We start from the raw sequence: 24,652 nt of genomic DNA on the forward strand, positions 1-24,652 counted from the left end.
CCACAGTCTGGCCCAAGATGGAGTCCTGCTTTCAAGATACAGCCCGTTCTGTTTCCTCCTTCAAAAGATTAGGTCACACTGTTTCAGAATCAACCAATTCTTCTAACAACCATTGTGAATGCACATCATACATTTAAAATTCTGGGGCAAGTATTTTATCGAAAACACTAAGATATAAGGGCCTCCCTGGTGGCTCAGCAGTAAAGAATCTGACTGCCAGTACAGGAGACCCAGGTTTGATCCCTGGGTTGGGATGATTCCCTAGAGAAGAGAATGGCAACCCACTCTAGTATTCTTGCCTGGAGAATCCCCATGGACAGAAGAGCCTGGCAGGCTATAGTCCATGGGGGTCTCAGAGTCAGACACAACTGAGTGACTAAGCAGGTAGGTTCAGATTACTGAGTGATAATACTCACTCGGAAGTTCAAATAAAGGCCGAGTGTGGACGTTTTTCTCGGTGTCTCAGTCTCTCTCTGGCTGGGCCTGGTCTTTTCCTTGGCTGAGACTTCTTTCTTGGCTCCACAGGGCCTTCATCTCTCTCATTTTCCTCTCTAGAATGACAGTGTTTGTTAATGAGCACTTAACTTGAATGCATGCTGCATCATGGCCCCACATTACACCACAACATAAGTAAAATCATCTCTATTTTATAAGGGAGGAAACAGGCTCAGAAAAAAATTGGTCAAGGCATACAGTGCCTATAAGCTTTCAGAGATGGGATTTGAACACATTTGAGTCCCCAGTTCATGCCCCTAAGGATACACCCTATTTTCTCTTTGAGTTTTTCTCCCGCCCTAGAAAATTACTCCCATACTTCATAAAACAATGGAGCCATTCATTTATTGACCCTTTCAACTACCATGACTTTATCAAGTACCTAATACAAATTCTTGCCTGGAGAATCCCAGGGACGGGGGAGCCTGGTGGGCTGCCGTCTGTGGGGTCACACAGAGTCGGACACAACTGAAGTGACTTAGCAGCAGCAGCAGCAGCAATACAAATTTAAACAGAAAGAAGTGCTTAGTTTACTTCCCAAAGAGAAAGCATTTCCTTAGAACCTGTTATTTTCCTCTACTTCTGCCCCACAAGGTTTTTTCAGGTTCCACAAACAAGCAGGTACCTACACAATCCATGATGGTCTTCAGAGTTCATGGTTGAATGGTTTTGATTCAAAAAATAGATGGTCACGTTAAGGGTTTCCAGAGAAAGGATGACTACAGCAGACTGTTAAAATCAGGATGTCTCTAGATTAGATTACTCTGACAATGACCTAAATGATTCGTGTCCTTTTAGGAAGCACCCTGGGTTTATATCTGAATGTACCTTCCTGCATCTAAGAACTAATGCATCTAAGACTCAAATTCAAGATGGAGGAATTGGACACAGCTCTAGTTGGGAAATAAAGGCAAGTGTCATATCATGGTTGAAGTTTTTGCTGGAAATAATATGGATTGGGATATCTAAAGAGATAAAACAACAACAACAACAACAACAACAACAACAACCCTTGCTATTTCCTCCTGACACAGGAAAAATGTGTTGGGTTACCAGATTAAAAATATTTAGAACTTGTATTAGTTCAAAATAAAAAAGGGTACTCATCAAAAGAAATGAGAAGCTACTGACTAAACAAATAGAAAATACTGTACAAATATAAAAAGTAGAACTTGGTATATATCAATTCAAATATATATATATATAATAGGTTAAATGTGAAAGATCTAAAGACACTAATTAAAAGGCAGAGATTCAAAATACATTTTAAACAATCATATAATTGTCTATAAGAAATCCACTTTAAATATAGACTCAAAGAGTCTAAAGATAAAGGGGTGGAGAAAGATCTACCATGAAAACACCAGTCAAAAGAAAGCTCAGCTATCTTAAATTATCTTAATTTCAGACAAAACACACTTCACAACAACAAAATGATCAGGAATAAAGAGAGAAATGGCTGGATGGCATCACTTATGCAATGGACAAGAATCGGGCAAACTCCAGGAGACGGTGAGGCACAAGGAGGCCTGGCGTGCTGCAGTCCGTGGGGTCACAAAGAGTCAGACAGGACTGGGTGACTGAACAAACAAACAGAGAGATGACAGATGATATAATAAAGGGGTCACCAATATTCACTGCAGCACTGTTTACAACAGCCAAGACGTGGAAGCAACCTTAATGTCCATTGACAGAGGAATGGATAAAATTTGGTACATATATGCAATGGAATATTACTCAGCCATGAAAAAGAATGAAATAATGCCATTTGCAGCAACATGGATGAACCGAGTGTCACACTGAGTGAAACTGTTGTAGCCACGCATTCCGGGAAACAAACTCACTCAGAGGGACGATGCAGGTAGTGAAGTGCAGTTTGTTACACGGGCGGGCCCAAGGCAGAGTCTCCTCTTTGCCAAGGACCCCTGACCAGTTTTTGTGAAAACCTTATATACCCTAAGTGTACGTGCCCAAACCCACCTCCCCAGATTCCCTGAAACTAGTCTGAACAAAGGAAAAGAAAGATACAGTCAAAGGTAACCCATGATTCATATGCCTTAGGCCTAGGTAGTTAACAGTAGACAATTATCAATAGACCTGTGGTCAAACCCCAATAAGCATAATAGAATTTATGATTTGGTTACACAGATAATTAGGGTATTCTTTTAGGTGACAGAGAGACTAGGTATGAACCCTGGGCTCTTCCATCCGGCGGGGGGGGGGGGGGTGTCTGGTTTTCCAGTTGGTATGTTGTTTCCATAGATACTGGGCGTAGAGATCAAAGTCCATAGTCCAGCCCAAGATGGAGTCCTGCTTTCAAGATGGAGTCTGTTCTGTTTCCTCCTTAAAAATCAGTCAGAGAAGGAGAAATATTGTATGACATCCTTTATAAGTGGAATCTAAAAATGAAATGACATGAATTTACAAAACAGAAAGAGACTCACAGACTTAGAAAACAAACTGATAGTTGCCAGCGGGAACGGATAGTTAGGGAGTTTGGGATGGACATGGACACACTGCTATATTTAGAATGGATAACCAACAAGGACCTACTCTATAGCATATGGAACTCTGCTCAATGTTATGTGGCAGCCTCGATCAGAAGGGACTTTGGGGGAGAATGGATACATGTATATGTATGGCTGAGTCCCTTCGCTGTTCACCTGAAACTAAAACAACATTGTCCATCAGCTGCACCCCAATACAAAATAAAAAGCTCAAAAAAAAAAAATAATAAAGGGGTCAGTTCTCTAAGAAAATGAGAACAGTCCTAGTATGTGTACACCTAAGCACAAAACATCAGAATATGTGTGGTTCTGGGCCACCATGGGGTTAAGAGGGGACTCTGGGTTGGCTCCTCTTGGGTGTTGGAACCTGTCCTTACCCTTGTTATGCCCTGAGTCTGGTCCCCCTTAACTGGTAGAATAAGACACTCGCAGCAATGCAAAAGCAAGAATGGGGTTTATTTCTAGCTTGAGCTAGGGCTCCTGCCCCTCCCAGTGCAGTGGAATGCGGACAAGAGCCCCGAGCCCAGGTCACAGCGGTTTTTATAGTCTCAGATTACATAAGCACCTATTTTTGTTCAAAAGATCAAGCTGGCAGAAGCTCACTGGCCAGTTCATGCGCGCGCAGAAGCTCATTGGCCAGTTTATACGCGCACGGGGTTTTCTCTGGGGGATTTCCCTTTTTCTTCTGATTGGCCCAATTTTTGGCACCAGAGGGATTTTCTTAGGGAGGATTTTCTGTGAACCTAGCCTCCACCCTGTCTCCAGGAAATTGAAACTCAGGCCTAAGCAAGGTCTCAGGCCTAACATGGCTACTCAGATGTTAGGGCTCCTAACATCTCCCCCCTTTTCTGTTGTTCAAACGGAGGAATCTTCCTCCGTGGGTAGAGTTTGATATTGTTGTCTAAGTACTAACAACTGGACTATGTTGATACGCTCTTTGATGAACGTCACAAGTCTATTTAGGACACAGGGGCCGAATGATAGTACTAGTATCAATATGATGAGTGGTCCCAACAAGGTGGAGATTAGAGTGGTCAACCAAGGAGAGCTCTGAAACCATGACTTGAACCATCCCTGTTGGGCTTCTCGTTCTCTTTTTCGCTGGGCTAGTCCCTCTCGTACCTTGGCCATAGACTCTCTCACTACTCCTGTGTGATCTGTATAAAAGCAACATTCTTCCCCTAAGGCTGCACAAAGCCCTCCTTGTTGCAAGAAAATCAGGTCTAGTCCTCTTCTATTTTGCAATACTACTTCGGATGGTGAGGTTAAGGACTTTTCTAAATGACTGATAGACTCCTCAATGCGGGTGAGATCTTCATCTACAGCAGCCCGCAGAGAGGTGAGTCCTTGGTTTTGCAGGGACAAAAGGCTATACCTGTCCCTGCTCCTGCCAGCCCAAGGCTCATCACAGTGGCCAAGGTGATAGCACTGATTGGCTCTCGCTTTTGTATTGACATTTTTCCGAGGTGTTCGTTTTCCCCTCTACCCCAGTGGGAATACATGACTTCTTCAGAGTGATAGACAATTTTTGGCATAACCGTGACCAAAACACAGAACTCCTGACTCTGATTAAAAACCTTTCCATGCAAACAGGGGGTCAGCCCAGTATGGGAACAAATCCGCCAGCCCCCTGCCTCCGGAATGATCCATTGGGTATCATTTAACTCTGTAATGTTGCCGATTTGAGCACAAAGAGGGGCCTTTTCGAGTGGGATCGTACCCAAACAAAGTCCCTTTCCCCAGACTTCCCTCATGGTAAGACCGACCTTACAGTCTCCCCACTTGCATCATTCTGAGTAGTGAGACAGGGTGTAAGAAACATTGAGGCCTATTGCTTCATAAAAAGGGGGGTAAAGATTATAGCAGAGCCAGCAAGAGCGGGTTGCATTAGGGTCGGTATGGTTTAATGCTGTAAAGGCGGCATTAATTAAGCCCCATAAGGGATCTGCGGCCTGCGTGCTAGGGGAGTAGATTGTCTCTTCTGGTCTCCGCATGGAGGCGTGGGTAGCCTCCTCTGTCCTCAGATGAGGGGCGTCTGACGGGGAGACCCCTGCCGGGGTTGCGGTGTCATGGCCCTGGGGAGTGGCCTTAGACTTCTTTGGTAGGCTTTGACTTTTGACTAGATTGGGGCCTATGCTCTCTATCACAACCGGTTCTATGGTTTGGAGGATGGTTAAGATTCCCCCATAGTAGGGGCCATGCCATAGGGGCCTCATAGTGGTCTGGAGCCCCCAGCTAAGCCCTGAAGTCCATTGGAGTTTTCTGGCTGCCGCCTGGTTGAACATTACCTTGATGTGAGCATATTTGTCTTTCCTGTCGGGGCCTAGGGAGTGTGCGAACCCATTAGGGGCCCTTTTTATGAATGAGAAGTTAACCCCATCCCTGTTCCCAACATCCCACCTGTTTTTGCCATCATTTGAGGTCACTCAGGACCACGAACTGCACCAGTAATGTTGCATCCCCCCGCATTGCCTCCAGTTTCTCATATATCCTGGGCACGCCCAAAACCTGTTGACCTGCATAAGTCCCCCAGTCTCCGTTGAACCTTCTATGATGTCTTTGAGGTTAAAATACAGGGTTGGCCACCAAGTGTTGGGGTGGTTTTCAGTGGTCGAGTATCTCGCTAGTCAGCCCGTTTCGAAGTTTCCAGGTGATTTTGACCAGCTGATATGGGTTCCCGCTTGCTGTCCCGTAGCCGACGAAGGCGGTCATCAGTAGTAAGACTATAAGCCTTACGGGGCTTTCTGTCGCGTGATTTTTAGCTCTAGGGGAATTGACGGGTGACAGCTGGCCTTCCATTCTATCCGGGCATTGTCTTGTTCTTCTGGAGTGGCAAGGCGTACGTGGTCGCAGTGTACCCAAGGTCTGATGCTGTCAACCTTTAGAGCGGTGGGGGTGGTGAGAAGGACAACATAAGGACCTTTCCATCTAGGTTTTAGGGTTTTTGCTTGGTGCCTTTTGACCCATACCCAGTCCCCCGGCCCGATGTCATGCGATGGGACCGTTCCCTGGTTTTGTCTTTCATGAATATCTCTAATTAGAGTCCATACTTGTTTATGTACCTTGCTCAGAGTTAAAACTGCTTCTCTGAACTCTTTTAGGCTCGGGGGTGGTTTATCTTTCCCCTCGAAGATGGGACATGCCGGCGGAGGGGCCCCATAGACAATCTCAAAGGGGGTCAGACCTATTCTATAGGGGGTGTTACGTGCCCGGAAAAGGGCATAGGGAAGGAGAGTCACCCAGTCCCCGCCAGTCTCTATTGCCAATTTTGCCAAAGTTTCTTTTAGGGTCTGATTCATCCTTTCTACCTGGCCCGAGCTCTGGGGATTGTATTCACAGTGTAATTTCCATTCAATCCCCATAACCGAAACCAATCCCTGAACAACTTTACTCACAAAAGCAGGTCCATTATCAGAGCCAATAGAGGCCAGCAGCCCAAACCTAGGCACTATTTCCTCTAAAAGCTTTTTCACTACCACCACGGCTGTTTCCCTCTTAGTAGGGTAAACCTCTACCCACCCAGAAAATGTATCTACCATGACCAATAGATATCGATATCCATACTTGCCTGGTCTTACCTCAGTGAAATCTACCTCCCAGTGCTGTCCCGGTCTTATTCCCCGGTACCTTATGCCTGTGTGTTGTCCCTTTCTTTTCCCTGGTGCCATCATCTGACAAGCCGGGGGGTATCTAGTAGCAAGGCCTGATAGTGCGTCAGGCAGGCGTTGGTGATCCACTTACCCGGTGGTTGTTTGAGAGTCCCCTCAATGGCATGGGGAGCGTAGACCAGGAGGTTTTGTCCATATGTCAACTTGTCTGTGTCATGGGCAAGGAGCGTGGTTGCTGCAATGATGTGGTGGCAGGGCGGCCAGCCCGCCGCCACAGGGTCCAGTTGTTTGGACAAGTAGGCCACAGGCCGCTTCCAGGGTCCCCACTGTTGGGTCAGGACTCCTTTTCCCACTCCCTGTTTCTCGTCCACAAACAACTGGAATGACTTAGATGGGTCAGGGAAGGTGAGGGCTGGGGCCTCTAACAAGGCCTGCCGAAGCTCCTGGAAGGCCTTTCTCATCAGCCCAGGCCACATCCAGTCTTTGCTTTCCTTGCTGCCCTCATAGAGGGGCCGAGCTTTTTCAGCAAAACCCCCAATCTGCAGTACCCAATAGTCCCCAGAAATTCCCTCACTTGGCAGGGCGTGGTTGGTTCAAGAATCTGCAATATATTCTCTTTCATGGCTTGGGTCAGCCATCGTCGCCCCTACTTAATCTTATACCCCAGGTCTGGACATGGAACAACAGACTGGTTCCAAATAGGAAAAGGAGTACGTCTCTGGTGGCCTGCAGGCATGCTTTCTCGGTCTTTGGCTGCCAATAAGTGGTCATCTACATATTGTAATAAAATGATGTCTGGGTGTTCAGCCCAGTACTCACGCAAGTCCTCGCCTAAGGCCTCATTAAACAGTGTTGGCGAGTTCTTATATCCCTGTGGGAGGCAAGTCCAGGTTAACTGTCCAGTGGTTTGATTGTCTCCATCAGTCCATTCGAAGGCGAAGATTTCTTGGCTCTGGGGTGCCAGGGGCAGGCTGAAAAAAGCATCTTTCAGGTCTAAGACTGTTTACCAAACACAGTCTGGGGACAGGCCGCTCAAGAGGGTGTAAGGGTTAGGGACCGTAGGATAAATGTCATTTACTCTCTTATTGACTTCGCGGAGGTCTTGGACTGCCCTACAGTCAGTTCCCCCCGGTTTTCTCACCGGCAATAAGGGAGTATTCCATTGCAACCGACACCACCTGAGGATTCCTGCCTTCAGGAGTCTCTGGATATGGGGCGTGATTCCCCGCCGGGCCTCCTGACTCATAGGGTATTGTTTCACCCTCACGGGAGTGGCATTCACCCTTAACTCAACGATGATGGGGGGTCTCTGTTTGGCTAATCCCACCCCAGCAGTCTCGGCCCATGCTGAAGGGTAGCGCTGAACCCAAGGTTGGACCGTAGTGTTGATATCTGGGGAGGGCATTGGCTGATACAACCTGTATTCATCTTTCAGAGCGAACGACAAGACTTAGATTGGATGTCCCGTCCCATCAGTGACAGAGACCCCTCCGGGGGCAAAATGAATCTGGGCGTTGACTTTAGACAAGTCTCTTCCTAACAGGGGTGCGGGCATTCTGGTATGACTAAGAACGAGTGGGACACCCGCTTTGCTCCCAAGTCCACCTGTCGTTTAGTAGTCCATTGGTTTGCTTTGTCCCTGTGGCCCCTTGTACCCAGCTGGTCTTTTTGGACAGGGGTCCTTCATTTCGATTAAGGACCGAGTACTGGGCTCCAGTGTCTACCATAAAGCCAACCGGTTTTCCCTCCACTGCAATAGTTACCCAGGACTCGGGGAGGGGCACCGAGTCTTGACTCCCCTAGTCACTCTCTTCCCCAGTATATAGAATGCGAGTCGCCGGGGCAGAGGTCTGACTTTTGCCTGATCTCTCTTTTTGGCCTCTCCTGGGACATTCATTTTTCCAGTGTCCTTTTTCCTTGCAATAGGTACATTGATCTCTTTTTAGTTTTTCCTTTCCCTTTGGTCTGGCGTCCCTAATTTGCCAATTCTCCTGACCACCTTTGGCTCCCGCAAAGAATATGTGAGCTAACTCTTGCTGATTTCTACGATTTTCTTCTGCCCTGCTTTCCCTTTCTTCCCTCCTAATCCGTTCTTCCCTCTCCTCAGGGGTCTTTCTATTATTATTTACCCTTTCTGCAGCCCTTAGCAACTCCTTTATTGTCTGCTCTCCCAATCTATTTTCTGCAATTTCCTCCTAATGTCTGGAGCCGCCTGATTCACAAAAGCTAGGATGATAGCTGCATGGGTCTCATCCGCCTGCGGGTCCATGGGGGTATACTGCCTAAAGGCTTCCATTAGTCTTTCTAGAAATGCCGCCGGGCTCTCTGTAGGCTCCTGTCTCACCAAATTTACCTTAGCCAAATTCGTTGGTCTCCGGGCAGCTGCTCGAAGGCCTGCCATAAGAGTCTGGTGGTACATTCGGAGACGCTCCCTACCTTCTGCGCGTTCAAAGTCCCACTGGGGCTGGGCCAATGGAAATCCCTCATCAATTAGGTTCGGCTGCATGGTGGGCCTTCCGTCTACACCTGGGACATGTTTCCGAGCTTCCGACAGAATCCGCTCCCGTTCTTCCGTGGTGAAGAGCACCTATAACAGCTGCTGACAGTCATCCCAGGTGGGATTATGGGTGAAAAGGATAGATTCTAAGAGGTCAATAAGTCCCTGGGGTCTCTCCGAAAATGAGGGGGTCTGGGTTTTCCAGTTGTGTAAGTTGCTGGTGGAAAAGGGCCAGTACTGATAGGTACGCTCCCCATCCTGGCAGGCTGGCCCCGCCCGAACAGGTAGCGCCCAAGCAGTGGAGGTGGGGCCCTCCTGATCCAAGCTGCTCACCAGGACTGAAAGTTCCCTCATCCTTCCGTGCGTCCCGAGGGCTGGGCCCCCCTCTCGGGGCAGGGCCGAAGGCTCATTGCCCCTCCTTGGCTCCCCAGACGATACTTGGGGTACCTGAGGGGGCAAAGGAGGGGGTAAATAAGGGGGGGGGAAGCTCAGAATCTAGGTCAATCAGGTTAGGGTACAGTGAAGAGCCTTGGAACACGGGGGGAGTCGGAGCTCGATTTTCACAGCTCTCAGTCTTCTTTTCCTCCGGAGCTTCCAAGACCAAGACCTGTGGGACCTGCGTCGCTGGGGAAACAAAAGGTTTCATCCATGCTGGTGGGTTTTCCACCAGATCTTGCCAGACTAGGATATAAGGCATCTGGTCCTGGTGGCCGGAGGACCCAGGCGCAAGAACCTTCCCCCGACAGCCCGGATGGTGGGCAGGATGAAGGTTCCTTCCTTCGGCCACCCAACATTAAAAGTGGGCCACTCTGAGGAGCAGAGCGTCATCAGCTTACTCCTCTTCACCAGTAGAGACAAGTTTTGCGCCCTAAAGTCAGAGAAATGATCCATCATGAGGGAGAGCAGGGTAGAGCTTCCTTGACCCATGACCACAGAATAGATTAAGGGATAGAAAAGACACAGGAGAGAGACAGAGACAATGCCGGCACACACGATAACACGACCAACGGAGGACAGACAAACATCGGCCGAAAACACACTACTAGATCTCTGAGACCTCTGAGGCTTCCTGCAGTTTAAAGTAACCTTACCGAAGGGCGTCCACTGCCCACCAGATTCCAGATCAGGAGAGACCTCCTCTCTCCCACAGAGCCAGCTGCCTTCCAGCGCGAATGCTGGGCCTCGGCCTTACGCCAGCTACGGCGATCAATTCGCCCCGATCAGACCTGGCACCGGTGCTGTGATCAGCCCTCCTCCAGGCTGATGAACCCCTTCTGCCAGGAGAGCGTTATTCTCCCATCAGAGGGATCCCGGATGAGCCCCCAAATGTTATGCCCTGAGTCCGCTCCCCCTTAACTGGTAGAATAAGACACTAGCAGCAATGCAAAAGCAAGAATGGGGTTTATTTCTAGCTCGAGGTAGGGCTCCTGCCCATCCGTGTGCAGTGGAATGCGGGCAAGAGTCCTGAGCCCAGGTCACAGCGGTTTTTATAGTCTCAGATTACATAAGCACCTATTTTTGTTCAAAAGATCAAGCTGGCAGAAGCTCATTGGCCAGTTTATACATGCGCGGGGTTTTCTCTGGGGATTTCCCTTTTTCTTCTGATTGGCCCAATTTTTGGCGCCGGTGGGATTTTTCTAGGGAGGAGTTTCTTAATTTTTGGCGCCAGCGGGATTTTCTTAGGGAGGAGTTTCTATGAACCTAGCCTCCACCCTGTCTCCAGGAAATTGAAACTTAGGCCTAAGCAAGGTCTCAGGCCTATCATGGCTACTCAGATGTTAGGGCTCCTAACACCCTCACCTGAAATGCCATTCCTGCTCGCTGTAGCCACACACCTTTGACACAGAAACCAACACTGGAGGTTACATAGGCCTTTGGATCTGCACTTTTTGTTGTTGTTGTTCAACTTTGAAAAAAACAAAGGGGGGGACTCTGCCTATTTCACTGAACTCTGCCTTATAATCTCCAGTAAGCTTTCCCCAAGAAGTCTCAAGAGATCCTCAATTCTTTACACACAAAAACCTTCATATATTAATGGAATAATGGCTCTTATAAATAAGTACTATTCCCATTGACCAAACAGTCCATATATGCTACTGTGATTAATAAACCACAAATTCTCTTGAGGACGTTTCTAATTCATAAGTCTGTATTTTCTCAATCATTTGATGCTAAACCATACCACTGTGCCACATTAGGGCTCAAGAATTAACAGGATTTCTGAAACACACGATAAATAGGAACTCTTACAATAAATCCTCACTTCAATCTTCTCACCAAGAGCAAACCAGAGCCATTTGCAAACTTCCTTCTGTTCCTTCCTGGAATGCTGCTGCCTCAGCCACTCTCTGAAGCCGCTACATCCTCTGGGGTCCAGCTCCAGCCTTCTTGTCACTTCCCCTCACTCTTATTCCACCTCTCACTCACCATGCCCATCTCTGCCCTCCTGTGGGAGCTGGAGTCTGGGCCCTCTGAAGGCAGGCATTGTTTAAGTTTCTGCTTATTTGTTCTCCGGGCCAGCAGACAGACAAGAATGTTAAGGTGCTGATAAGCAGAATTTCAAGACAGAAGCTTTGATTTGCTCAAAACGAGTTTTCCCACCAAAAAGAGAAGTGTGTCAATATGAAGGGCTCCAAGGAGCATATCCCATTTCCCAGTTAATTGAAAACCTGACTTTTTGTATAGTGGTGGTCAAATTAGTGTTAGCAGGCTGACAAAGGAGGCAAGAATATACAATGGAGAAAAGACAGTCTTTTCAGTAAGTGATGCTAGGAAAACTGGACAGTTACATGTAAAAGGATGAAATTAGAATATTCTCTAACACCATGCACAAAAACCAACTCAAAATATTAAAGATCTAAATGTAAGGCCAGACACTATAAAACTATTAGATGGAAATAAAAGCAGAAGATTCTTTGACATAAATCACAGCACATCTTTTTGGATCCACATCCTAATATAATGAAAATAAAAGCAAACAAATGAGACCTAATTAAACTTAAAAGCTTTTGCACAGCAAAGGAAACCATAAACAAAATGAAGAGGCAACCCACAGAATGGGAGAAAATATTTACAAACAAAGCAACCAACAAGGGATTAATCTCAAACAGCTCATGCAGCTCAAAAAAAAATAAAATAAAATTCACTCAAAACGTGGACAGAAGATCTAAATAGACATTTCTCCAAAGAAGACATATGGATGGCCAAAAAGCACATGAAAAGTGCTCTGCTACTGCTGCTAAGTCACTTCAGTCATGTCCGACTCTGTGTGACTCCATAGACGGCAGCCCACCAGGCTCCCCCACCCCTGGGATTCTCCAGGCAAGAACACTAGAGTGGGTTGCCATTTCCTTCTCCAATGCATGAAAGTGAAAAGTGAAAGTGAATTCGCTCAGTCATGTCCGATTCTTAGTGACCCCATGGACTGCAGCCTACCAGGCTCCTCCATCCATGGGATTTTCCAGGCAAGAGTACTGGAGTGGGGTGCCATTTCTCCGGAAAAGTGCTCAACATTATTAGAGAAATGCAAATCAAAACTACAATGAGGTATCACTTCAAGTAGGTCAGAAAGGCCTTTATCAAAAAAATCTACAAACAATAAATATTAGAGAGGGTGTGACGAAAAGGGAACCCTCCTACACTGTTGGTGGGATGTAAATTGGTACAACCACGAAGGAGAACAGTATGGGGGTTCCTTAAAAAACTAAATACAGAACTACCATATGATCCAACAATCCCACTCCTGGGCATATATCTAGAAAAAATCATAATTCAAAGATACACACACCCTCACATTCACAGTAGCACTATTTACAATGCCAAGACACAGAAGCAACCTAAATTATCATCAATAGAAGAATGGATAAAGAATATAGTACATATACACAATGGAATATTCAGTTCAGTTCAGTCACTCAGTTGTGTCCGACTCTCCACGACCCCATGAATCACAGCACGCCAGGCCTCCCTGTCCATCACCAACTCCCGGAGTACACTCAAACTCATGTCCACAGAGTCGGTGATGCCATCCAGCCATCTCATTCTCTGTCGTCCCCTTCTCCTCCCGCCCCCAACCTTTCCTAGCATCAGAGTCTTTTCCAGTGAGTCAACTCGTCGCATGAGGTGGCCAAAGTATTGGAGTTTCAGCTTTAGCATCAGTCCTTCCAATGAACACCCAGGATTGATCTCCTTTAGAATGGACTGGTTGGATCTCCTTGCAGTACAAGGCCCATAAAAAAGAATGAAAATGCCATTTGTAGCAACATGGATGGGCCCAGAGATTGTCATATGGAATGAAGGAAGTCAGGGGGAGACAAACAGATGATATTGCTTATACATGGAATCTAAAAAAATGGTACAAATGAACTTACTTACAAAACAGAAACAGTCACAGATGTCGAAAACAAACTTATGGTTACCAGAGGAGGGATAAGAGAGATAAACTGGGAGACTGGGATTGACATATACAGATATAAAATAGGTAACTAATAAGGGCTGACTGTATTTGACAGGGAACTCTACTCCATATGCTCTATATAATGACCTATATGGGAAAAGAATCTAAAAAAGAGTGGATACATGTATAACTGATTCACTTTATGGTACAGCTGAAACACAACATTGTAAATCAACTATATGCTAATAAAAACTTTTAAAAAAATGCTAGCAAGCACTCGTTTTATGTAATATTTAAAATTTTGAGATACTTATCATATTTATCAATTTTGGTTTTTGCTTGGGATACAAATAAAACAAATACAACAATCAGAAACTGGCAAAATGAGTCTCTCTATCTCATGGTGTGAATTTCCTGCTACCTGGTTCACAGTAAGTCACTCTGCTTAGCTTGACTACCACAGTCAGATTTCTTTCACTGTGGACTCTTGCTGAAGAATTTATGAAAGCTCACAGTATGTGGGTGGAAAGGGTGTCGAGGAGTGGGTGAAAACTTGAACTTCAATCAGATTTTTATCAGTTGCACGCCCTTGGGAAAGTCATTAAACATACTTAAATCAACCTCCATAAAATGGGGTTAATAAGGAACCTTGTGGTGATGTAAGGGTTAACAAGATAATGCTTGGGAATTGCCTAACTCTTAAAAAGAGTGTTAGATAAAGAAGCTATGGTCTAGGGCTCTGGCTTACTAAACTAAAGCACAGAAAAGCACAAGTCCTCATTCAGGCAGTCATTATCAAGTGTACTACAATTCTCCAGAACATAAGATTTCTCTTTTCCTACCTGGAAGTTGCAGACTTGAGAGCCACAAGATATGTCAGTTCATGATTCTACACAGCCAGGCATGAAGTACAATCATTAAGGGAATTTCTTGGTACAAATGTAGTAGGTAAACTTAAAATAATGATCTTTTAAATATAACTTTTGATTTAGGAAAAAAAAATGCTGTTTTTAGCATATGTCAAGAATTCATTTTCATTATTCAAGTTACTTACCTTTTTAATATACAGCATCTGGTCCCAAACTAGACAGCTGTAACCTCTCAGGTTAAGACAACAGCTTCCCTTCATAAGAACAGGTTTCCACTGTTAATATCCTCATTTTTTCCCCACATCAAGAATAACATATTTTTTTCCTTTTTAAAAAGTTTTTCTTACCATTGATTCTCAAAGTACTATGACCGTGTTTCTCATTTTGGAATTTACTTTCCCTTTCCATCTAAACTGAAAAACTTTTATTACTTTCAGTTATAGGGGGAAAAAGTAAGTGACTTGATTGAGAATTGGAGAACTGAAAATTATTGGTAAAAAGTGGTCTGCAGTTTGAACTTACCTGTGAGTCTTTTCTTATGTTTTTAAAAATATATGCTATCTGTAGAGGTTATACTGAAGTTTAGAGTACATTTCAAGGAATCTCAAGGGAAAAGAAACATGATTATAGAGGCCCTCTCTCAAACAAACTCAGCGAGGAAATGCCAAAACTTGTTTTTACATCTTGCTTCAAGGACTTCATTTATGACTCTTGTGAAGAATGTGAACACATTAGAAAGAGCAGACATTTTTTTAAGTATCAGTTTTTATTAAAAAGTGCATCTTGATTAATTTATGATCTAGGTAAGCTGTTAAGATAATCAGTATACTCTCTGGAATAATAACTTTACAAAGATTTAAAACAAACAAAATTTTAAAAGCCTTTTTATTTCCTTCACCATTATTGTTTTACAATACAAATATCACCTTGTGAATACACAAAAAACCCTACGGAAGATAATTCTGCTGCACGTAAAATACAGAATGGATATATATACTTCTTCATCCTTAAAAAACTATTTTGTTCTCCACATTGGCAAGTATAGAATAGAATACTTCCCCAAACATACTTCTGTTAGGAGTAAAACTCAGAACTACATGCAGTTCCTGCACAAATATATTTTCAAGAAATAGGTATCTTTTTTGTTGTTCACCAACAAAACTGTCATGAGAGTATGGATAACTAATTTATAGCTTTCAAGTTTTAGTTAAGTGATCATTTTCAAAACTCTCTTTTTAAAAACAAAGTATTCATGGCTGTTTTCATTGTATAGTTAAAATCGAACTACCAAATTGATGGCAAAATAATTGAAGTGGTACATGTTATCGCCGCCTGCTCACAATATGGGAACAGGCTCTGACTTTCCAATTAATTCCCCCATTCTTTAATTCATAGTAGTTTGAGAACCATAAACAGTCTTCTGATTGAATTTAGCTATAAATGCAAAATTTAGTAGTGTATACATACATTTATATTTTCATGGAATATTTATTTTAAATAAAAACATTGAAGATTGCCTACTGACCATACAATCAAGACAAGAAAGGCACTAGAAACATAGACAAATTTCTCTCCCAAGAAGCATTTTTAAATTTTAACTCTCTGTTCTCTGACATGTAAAAATCTTTAAATTTGGTTTTCATATCATCATTTTGAAAAATAAAGTTAGGAAATACTTAGAAAATCACTTTATAACAGAATCTTTTTTTTTTTGCACTTTTTGACACACTGTCTCTGCTGATTTTTACAAAACCCAAAGTTACCAAACCTTCCTGTGTCTGTCATTTTTATTTGAATATCGGTGCAACAGGTAGAAAGATTTCAGAATCGAACCCCATTCAGGTACTTTAGAAACCTTCATAGAGACATTTGCTAGAAAATGGCTTACAGCCCAATCTTTGGGGCAAGAGATACGAAAAGTATGTTTTCCCAAGAAAATAATACGCTTTATTTCCAGATGTAACTGGAAAGACCAGAACTGATGATATAAAAGCTTACATTTATGCTGCTGCATCACGTACAAAGGAACATGGTGGTCGCAGATTATGTAAATCCCAAACTTATGAACAGGAAATGTGTACAGTGTATGATAGGTTGAGTTTTCTTTATTGTTGTCCAATGCAGGTCCTTTGGAGAGAAAAAAAGATCACAGTGCTGACCAGGTAACTCAATAGGTTAAGTCAAGGTAATTGTTGAAAGATAATAGGATTAGGGAGCTGTTTATTTTATGGCATCTTCTCTCATGGAGTTCTTAGCACTTCGGACAGTTCCTCTTTCTCCACCATGTAGAGCCGTTATGTGTCATTCACCAGTCGGCTGTATTTAACTTGCCTACTGAGGTGGATTACCGGCCAGGGGAAGGGCCAATGGTAAGATCGAGGTACAATTCCTTGGACATTCTTTTCAAAGTACTGAAATGGCCTGTACCACCACACTCTGGCCAGGAGGTTCATCTGGGAAGCTTCTTTTAGCACCTAAGAGAACACAGAAAGAGAAAACCGAGTCAGGAAGAGCAACTGATTGTTTCAGCCCCAACAGGAACATACACGTGATTCTCATAAACTTTCACTTTAGGTTCAAATATTTTCCATATTACAATTCACAGAGGCCCCCAGATCCAGCCCCTGATCACCTTAATGGACCCAGGTTCACACTCACGCCACCATTCTACACTCTGTACCCAACTGCAAACCAAACCACACCTGTTTCTCCAGCAGAGAAAAAAATAACTCCAACGCCAGGAGTACACGGAGAACGTGTGGCTTACTTAAGTCTGTTGTCTATAAGTAAATACTTCAATGAGTGCTTTCATTACTCTCCTATGATGAAAATGGAGAGACTTAATTAAATGTTAAGTATTAAGCTGGTGAGAGGCCCAAGATGGAAAAGAAGGTAGGGATGCAAGATCAAGCAAGAGGTGGGCACAGCTTAAAACAGTCTTCCAGGGACGATGAGAATGTGATACTTGTTCTGGAAGGATGCCATCTCCTATGTCATTATAGAAACATTTCTGGTTCAGATTTGATTCAGAAGTGGATCAGCACTACAGGAGACAATACAGTCTCAGGTGACTCCCGCTGTGGCCACACCAGCAACAGCTAGTCAAGAGCATCAGGAGTTAACACCAAAGGAGGGGAAACACTCACTTGCTGATTGGCCATAGTGTGGTACCACCAGAAGAGTCTTGTGGTGATGTAGTATGCCACCACCACGTCCACAGTGTAGTGGTCATGCGCTAAGAGAATACAGAAGATTCCCACCACGCTGAGAAGCCAGCAGATCCAGTGGTACCACCACAGTCGTCGAGGGGAATCTGAAAAGGAGAAATTCGCAAGAAAAGTCCTATTATTCAAGTATGACAAAGGGCACCCAACCACACCTCAACTATCCATTCTGAATCCAATTACCTTGGATCTTTCCTTCTGAATACAGATCGCTTAGGGTGGCAGATCCAAGGGCTTTGGCTTCTATGTAACCAAGGTTAGAAGGGAAGCAGCTTATTTCATCAAGTGATTTTATTAGCCATGGTAATTTATATGTGGTTATAACTTGACCCATATAATCATAAATACAATTTTAAAGGACAAACAAGGACAGGTTAATGCATCACACTCCATTAAAAACAAAACTATCTATTGATAATTAAATTTACCTGGAAATAATATGGGGTTAATGCTCTGTATAAAAATCAATACCTTTTGGTCTATGGATCCTTATACACAGACTAGGTATTATAATGGATACAACCACCCTATTTGCTTTCCAAGCTTTGCAACCATATGCTACTTTTTAAGACTGTGAGGTGTCCATTTCTCAAATACAAATAAGAGAATCCAAGTGATCAGGAATTCTAGCGCATGTCCACTCCCAAGGGCAGGACAGTGTCTGGGAAGTCACTTGATGGGAGATTCAAAATCTCTACTGGTATAAGCCCTCCTACCTTGTATTCTCCATAAATGGGCTTCAGAGGGTCTGATATGTTAGACAAAAATGTTGTCTGAATGTGATCTACCGTCCCCACCCTGGGGAAGCCAGTTTAGCCTTTTATAGGATTCTCAGGGGGTCCAAGTATCAGTCATTCATTTACCCACTATTTATTAAGCATCTACAATGTAGCCAGGACAAGATACAGTCACTAGATCTTGAGATCAACTAACATCACAGGCAAACAGTCTGCCTTTGTGGGAAGATCCCTTTCCAGTAATGAAAAGAGACAATAAATAATAATTATAATCAAGTAACTTATACTCTATGTTAGAAGGTACTAAATGCTCTGGATTTAAGTGGATTAACAGCAGAGAGGGTAAAGGGAAGGAGGTCTGCAATTTTAAATGGCATGGTCAGGGGTTGGGGCAGAGGTCTCAGTGTATGCACAGGGCTCCATGTTCCCTTTCCAGGAAGACTTGTATTTGATACCATAACAATACAACAAAGACCAGCTACTGTTCATTCTCCCAGCTCCTCTATTAGTGTCCCCATGTGCCATCTATTTTAATTTTCACAACCTCTCCCTCATTGATGAAGGAGCTGTGTGTGTGTACTTAGCTGCTCAGCTGTGTCTGACTCTTTGCAACCCCATGAACACAGCCCGCCAGGCTCCTCTGTCCATGGGATTTCTTAGGCAGGAATACTGGAGCGGCTTGCCATTTCCTCCTCCAGGGGATCTTCTGGACCCATGGACTGAACCTGTGTCTCCTGAACTGGCAGGTGGATTTTTTTTATCTGCTGAGCCACTGGGAAAGCCACGAAGGAGCTATCAGTATAGTTTAGGAAACTAAGACTTATGGAGATTAGAGGTTCTTCCCAAGGTCACAGAGCGAGTGATAGCACCGGGATTCAGAATCAGTTTGTGACCCATGGCATCCAACTTGGCTTAAAGTCTCGTCTTCAAGAATAAAGCTTAACCGCATTAAAGATTTCAGGGACCAACCAGCAGCAGGTAGGAATCGGGCTCCCAGGGCTGCTGACATTAGGCCTGCTCTGTGCCCGTTTTTCCACACCCGGCTATACTCCAGTGCCAGGGCCAGATCATGCCCTGACAGTTCTGAACAGACACTGCTCGAATCACTCTATCTGGTCACTTACTAAGAACAAGCAGAGCGCCCACTGTCTCTCCTCTCACTCGATGCTCCAGAGTATGTCTTCTCTTCCTGTGTTCCCCGTCTCAGTTTAAGACCAAAATTGGGCTTTCACCCTCCGGTCCGTCACCTGTCCCCTGTACCCAGCCCCCTCCAATCAATCCTGTTACCTGTAGACTCCCTTTTGTGAATTTCTCCCAGTTTCCCCCACTTCTCTCCACACCAATGTCATCCTGACAGTTTGGGCCACTCCAATCTCTTTCCTGGACCATAGTGGCAGCCAGTCTGCTAACACTACTCCTGCTCTGCCCTCTCCAATCCACCCTGTGAGTCGTTACAGGAGTGGTTTCTCCTTCTCTAAAGGACAAGTCAGATGACACCGCCCCAGTGGTTACAACCTCTCCATGGGCACCTCATGTCTGTCAGAATGCAAATTCAGACTCATTTTTGAGACTCAAGGCATGTTGCACAATCTGGTTCCTACTCACTAGTTCACTTTTCAATTCCCATTATTACCACCTCTCTGAATTCCAACCACACTGACGTTCCAACAGGTGCCACAGGCTCTCAAATACCTCCAGAATGCAATGTGTGTCCCTCCTCTGTGATACCCACAGCCTGGTTTCTCTTGTTTCTCCTCATGGGAGCTGCCTAGATAAAGCTCACTGAGACTATTTCTAACAGTAGAATATTAAGGACAATGGAATTTTCTACAAGTAGAGAAAGGAATAAAACATACTTGAGAAATAGAGGAAAATGGGAGGGGGAAGGAATGAAAAACTTTAGATATATATTAATACTTTATTATTATATATTAATAATACATAATTATTGTATTAATATGAATTAATAATAATAAAATAGATATTAATATATATTTCCTTTGCCTTGACAAGGGTCATCTGAAACAGATCTGACAAATACTTATATTAAATCTGAGCAGCATACAGGGTTACCTGTAATATTGTTTTTTGTGTTTCATAATAAAATACTTTACATTTATTACAGAAACTTCTCATTTAATGTCTGCATCATTTAGTTTCCCTGAGACCAGAGCTTGTTTAAGGGAAGAGACACCACCGACCCCCATGCGCTTCTTTGGAGCAGATGGTACAGTGCCCAGTGCCTGAAAAATGGCTGCCAAGTGAACACAACATCTACCATCATCCAGCCAGGCCTGGAATTTTGTCTCCTCCCCCCGGCTCCTTCCAGCAGTCATAAAACACCCTGATACCACAGCTGACAGCTAAGGAAACGAGACACTTCCCCCAAGAAGTACAGGGACTTGTGACATATATTTCCCTGGGTGCCTGCTGGGTATAAGCACGCAGGTGAGGTGAGGGGCTGCCGTCGCGAGATCCCATCCTGCTCCTGTGGGAAACGGCAGGTGAGGAAATTCTCACAGAAGGCCGCTCTAGACTTACACTCTTTGATAAATAGGTAGGTGAGTGTGAGCATGACCGTGTGGCCGCTGTACAGGTAATCCCCACACATGTTGTGGGAGCCTGTGATGGACAGGCCGCCGCCAGCGATGAGTTTCATTATCCTCCGCAGTTGGGCTTCCCAGTCTCCAAAAAGCTGGTGGGAGAAGAGGAAATCAGACTCATTACTAACCCACATACAAGTATTCCATGATTACAATTTGTGTTCAGAATTAAGTTTTATCATATTGTGATTTAGAGTAAGAAATATATATTTGGTCTTCATCCCTGTTTCTGGCATAGAGCTCCTACAACCTTTGCAATTTCCTAAGAGAGACAAGGTGTCCGCATGCATGCTCAGTCATCTTAGTCATGTCCGACTCTTTGCAACCCTGTGAACTATGGCTTGCCAGGCTTCTCTGTCCATGGAATTCTCCAGGCAAGAATACTGGAGCGGATTGCCATGCCCTCCTCCAGAGGATCTTGACCTCTGGGATCGAACCTGCTCCTCTTATGTCTCCGGCATTGGCAGGTGGGTTCTTTACCACTAGTGCCACCTGGGAACCCAAAGAAGTCTTTTGTTATTCATAAAAGTCCCTTTCAACCACACCTGGGTTTATGTTTCTGAGTTTAAAGTGACTTTTGGAAAGTCCCAAAAGATAGGGGGTGATTGCCAGGAGAACCAATCAGGTGACTAGCGAATCTCATTCCCACTTCCTCCCACCTCCAAGGAGGGGAAAGACGCTGGGGGCTGTGAATCACCAATGGCCGATGATTTAATCAACCATGGCTGTATAATGAAGCCTCCACAGACATCGAAAAGGATGGGGGTTTGGAGAGTTTCTAGGCTGGTGAACATGTGAAGATGTGGGAGTGCAGTGCACACTCCTTCCCAGATACCTTGTCCTACATATCTCTTCCATGTGACTGGTCCTAAGTGATACTCTTTTATAATAAAACTGCTCAACTAATAAGGAAATTGTTTTCCTGAGTTCTGTGGGAAGCTCCAGCAAATTAACTGACTCCCAGGAGGGGGTCATCAGTTCAGTTCAGTTCAGTTCAGTCGCTCAGTCATGTCTGACTCTTTGGGGCCCCATGAATCACAGCACACGAGGCCTCCCTGTCCATCACCAACTCCCGGAGTTCACTCAAACTCATATCCATCGAGTCGGTGATGCCATCCAGCCATCTCATTCTCTGTCGTCCCTGTCTCTTCCCACCCCCAATCATTCCTAGCATCAGACTCTTTTCCAGTGAGTCAACTCTTCGCATGAGGTGGCCAAAGTATTGGAGTTTCAGGTTCAGCATCAGTCCTTCCAATGAACACCCAGGATTGATCTCCTTTAGAATGGACTGGTTGGATCTCCTTGCAGTATAAGGGACTCTCAAGAGTCTTCTCCAGTACCATAGTTCAAAAGCATCAATTCTTCGGTGCTCAGGTTTCTTCACAGTCCAACTCTCACATCCATACATGACCATAGGAAAAACCATAGCCTTGACTAGACGGACCTTGGTTGGCAAAGTAATGTCTCTGCTTTTTAATATGCTATCTAGGTTGGTCATAACTTTCCTTCCAAGGAGTAAGCGTCTTTTAATTTCCTGGCTTCAATCAGCATCTGCAGTGATTTTGGAGCCCCCAAAAATAAAGTCTGACACTGTTTCCACTGTTTCCCCATCTATTTCCCATGAAGTGATGGGACCAGATGCCATGATCTTTGTTTTCTGAATGTTGAGCTTCAAGCCAACCTTTTCACTCTCCTCTTTCACTTTCATCAAGAGGCTTCTGAGTTCCTCTTCACTTTCTGCCATAAGGGTGGTGTCATCTGCATATCTGAGGTTACTTATATTTCTAGTAGCAATCTTGATTCCAGCTTGTGCTTCTTCTAGCCCAGCGTTCCTCATGATGTACTCTGCATATAAGTTAAATAAGCAGGGTGACAATATACAACCTTGACATACTCCTTTTCCTATTTGGAACCAGTCTGTTGTTCCATGTCCAGTTCTAACTGTTGCTTCCTGACCTGCATACAGGTTTCTCAAGAGGCAGGTCAGCTGGTCTGGTATGCCCATATCTTTCAGAATGTTCCACAGTTTATTGTGATCTACACAGTCAAAGGCTTTGGTATAGTCAATGAAGCAGAAATAGATGTTTTTCTGGAACTCTCTTGCTTTCTCCATGATCCAGTGGATGTTGGCAATTTGATCTCTGGTGCCTCTGCCATTTCTAAAACCTGCTTGAACATCTGGAAGTTCACGGTTCACATATTGCTGAAGCCTGGCTTGGAGAATTTTGAGCATGACTTTACTAGTGTGTGAGATGAGTGCAATTGTGTGGTAGTTTGAGCATTCTTTGGCATTCCCTTTCTTTGGGACTGGAACGAAGACTGACCTTTTCCAGTCATGTGGCCACTACTGACTTTTCCAACTTTGCTGGCATATTGAGTGCAGCACTTTCACAGCATCATCTTTCAGGATTTGAAATAGCTCAATTGGAGTTCCATCACCTCCACTAGCTTTGTTCGTAGTGATGCTCTCTAAGGCCCACTTGACTTCACATTCCAAGATGTCTGGCTCCAGGTGAGTGATCACGCCATTGTGATTTACTTGGTCGTGAAGATCTTTTCTGTACAGTTCTTCTGTGTATTCTTGCCACCTCTTCTTAATATCTTCTGCTTCTGTTAGGTCCATACCATTTCTGTCCTTTATTGAGCCCATCTTTGCATGAAATGTTCCCTTGATATCTCTAATTTTCTTGAAGAGATCTCTTGTTTTTCCTATTCTGTTGTTTTCCTCTATTTCTTTGCATTGATCGCTAAGGAAGGCTTTCTTATCTCTCCTTGCTATTCTTTGGAACTCTGCATTCAGATGCTTTTATCTTTCCTTTTCTTCTTTGCTTTTTGCTTCTCTTCTTTTCACAGCTATTTGTAAGGCCTCCTCAGGGTCATAGGAACCTCCAATTTACAGCTAGCTGATAAGCGGTACAGGCAACAATCTGAACCAGCAATTAGCATTCTGAAGTGGGGTGGGGGAGGCATTTGGTGTGAGACTGAGCCTTTAACCTGTGGGATCTGATAATATTTCCAGGTAGACAGTGCCAAAATGGACTTAAAGAGAGACATTTGCTTGTTTGGAGGTAAAAACCCATACATCTAGTTATAGAAGTATTCAGCAGGGGATTTGAGACTACAGGAGACACACTGGAGTCTTTTTTTTTTTTTTTTACAAATTTACATTAGGACATGTAAAATCCCCCCCGCCCCCCAATGAAGGGTGCCTGTTCAACATTCACTGCTGTTCCAATGGCCCCCAGAAGAGTGTGGTCCTAGAGATGAAGCATGCACCTTCACAGCTTTCCTTAGATGTCAGCTCTTTTTACAGCAAGTGTTAGCAGATGGTTCAGTTCAGTTGCTTAGTCGTGTCCAACTTTGCGACTCCATGGACTGTAGCACACCAGGCTTCCCTGTCCACCACCAACTCCTGAAGCCTGCTCAAACTCATGTCCATCAAGTTGGTGATGCCATCCAACCATGTCATGGTTAGTTACCATTTTTCTTTATATTGATAAACATTGGCTAATTTACTACCTTAATTGACATTTGGGGGGAAAATTCTGAGAAAAATTTAATGATCTATTTCACACATTTGGCCTAGGGCAGCAGTCCCCAATCTTTTTGGCACCAGGGACCAATTTCATGGAAGTCAATTTTTCTCTGGACTGGGGATGGGGATGGTATCAGGATAATTCAAGCACATTACATTTATTGTGCATGTTATTTCTATT

At 44.3% G+C, this 24,652-nt stretch overlaps 2 protein-coding genes across 23 annotated transcripts in view; both read right to left on the reverse strand.

Annotated features, from left to right (window-relative positions):
* Positions 1 to 1,939: 1,939 nt before the first annotated feature.
* LOC148775997 (uncharacterized) lies at positions 1,940 to 12,388 on the reverse strand. Its single transcript, XM_088842114.1, has 2 exons — positions 6,744 to 12,388; positions 1,940 to 5,881 (listed from the first exon to the last, which is right to left on the reverse strand). Exons 1-2 carry the CDS (start codon positions 7,084 to 7,086, stop codon positions 5,877 to 5,879), a joined length of 348 nt encoding a protein of 115 aa, XP_088698240.1. The 5' UTR covers positions 7,087 to 12,388; the 3' UTR covers positions 1,940 to 5,876.
* Positions 12,389 to 16,450: 4,062 nt separating this feature from the next.
* Positions 16,451 to 24,652, reverse strand: part of SGMS1 (sphingomyelin synthase 1) — a 336,904-nt gene continuing 328,702 nt past the window's right edge. For all 22 annotated transcript variants that reach the window (XM_088842119.1, XM_088842120.1, XM_088842121.1 and 19 more), the window contains 3 exons: positions 20,875 to 21,028; positions 17,519 to 17,685; positions 16,451 to 16,846 (listed from right to left, as the gene is read on the reverse strand). In XM_088842119.1, the coding sequence (XP_088698245.1) occupies positions 16,667 to 16,846; positions 17,519 to 17,685; positions 20,875 to 21,028 (501 nt within the window). In that variant the 3' untranslated portion in view covers positions 16,451 to 16,666. The remainder of the gene's footprint in view (positions 16,847 to 17,518; positions 17,686 to 20,874; positions 21,029 to 24,652) is intronic.

The sequence above is a fragment of the Moschus berezovskii genome, chromosome 12 (assembly GCF_049115385.1).
Source record: "Moschus berezovskii isolate FMDL1 chromosome 12, NW_MosBer_1.0, whole genome shotgun sequence".
NCBI classification, from domain to species: domain Eukaryota; kingdom Metazoa; phylum Chordata; class Mammalia; order Artiodactyla; family Moschidae; genus Moschus; species Moschus berezovskii.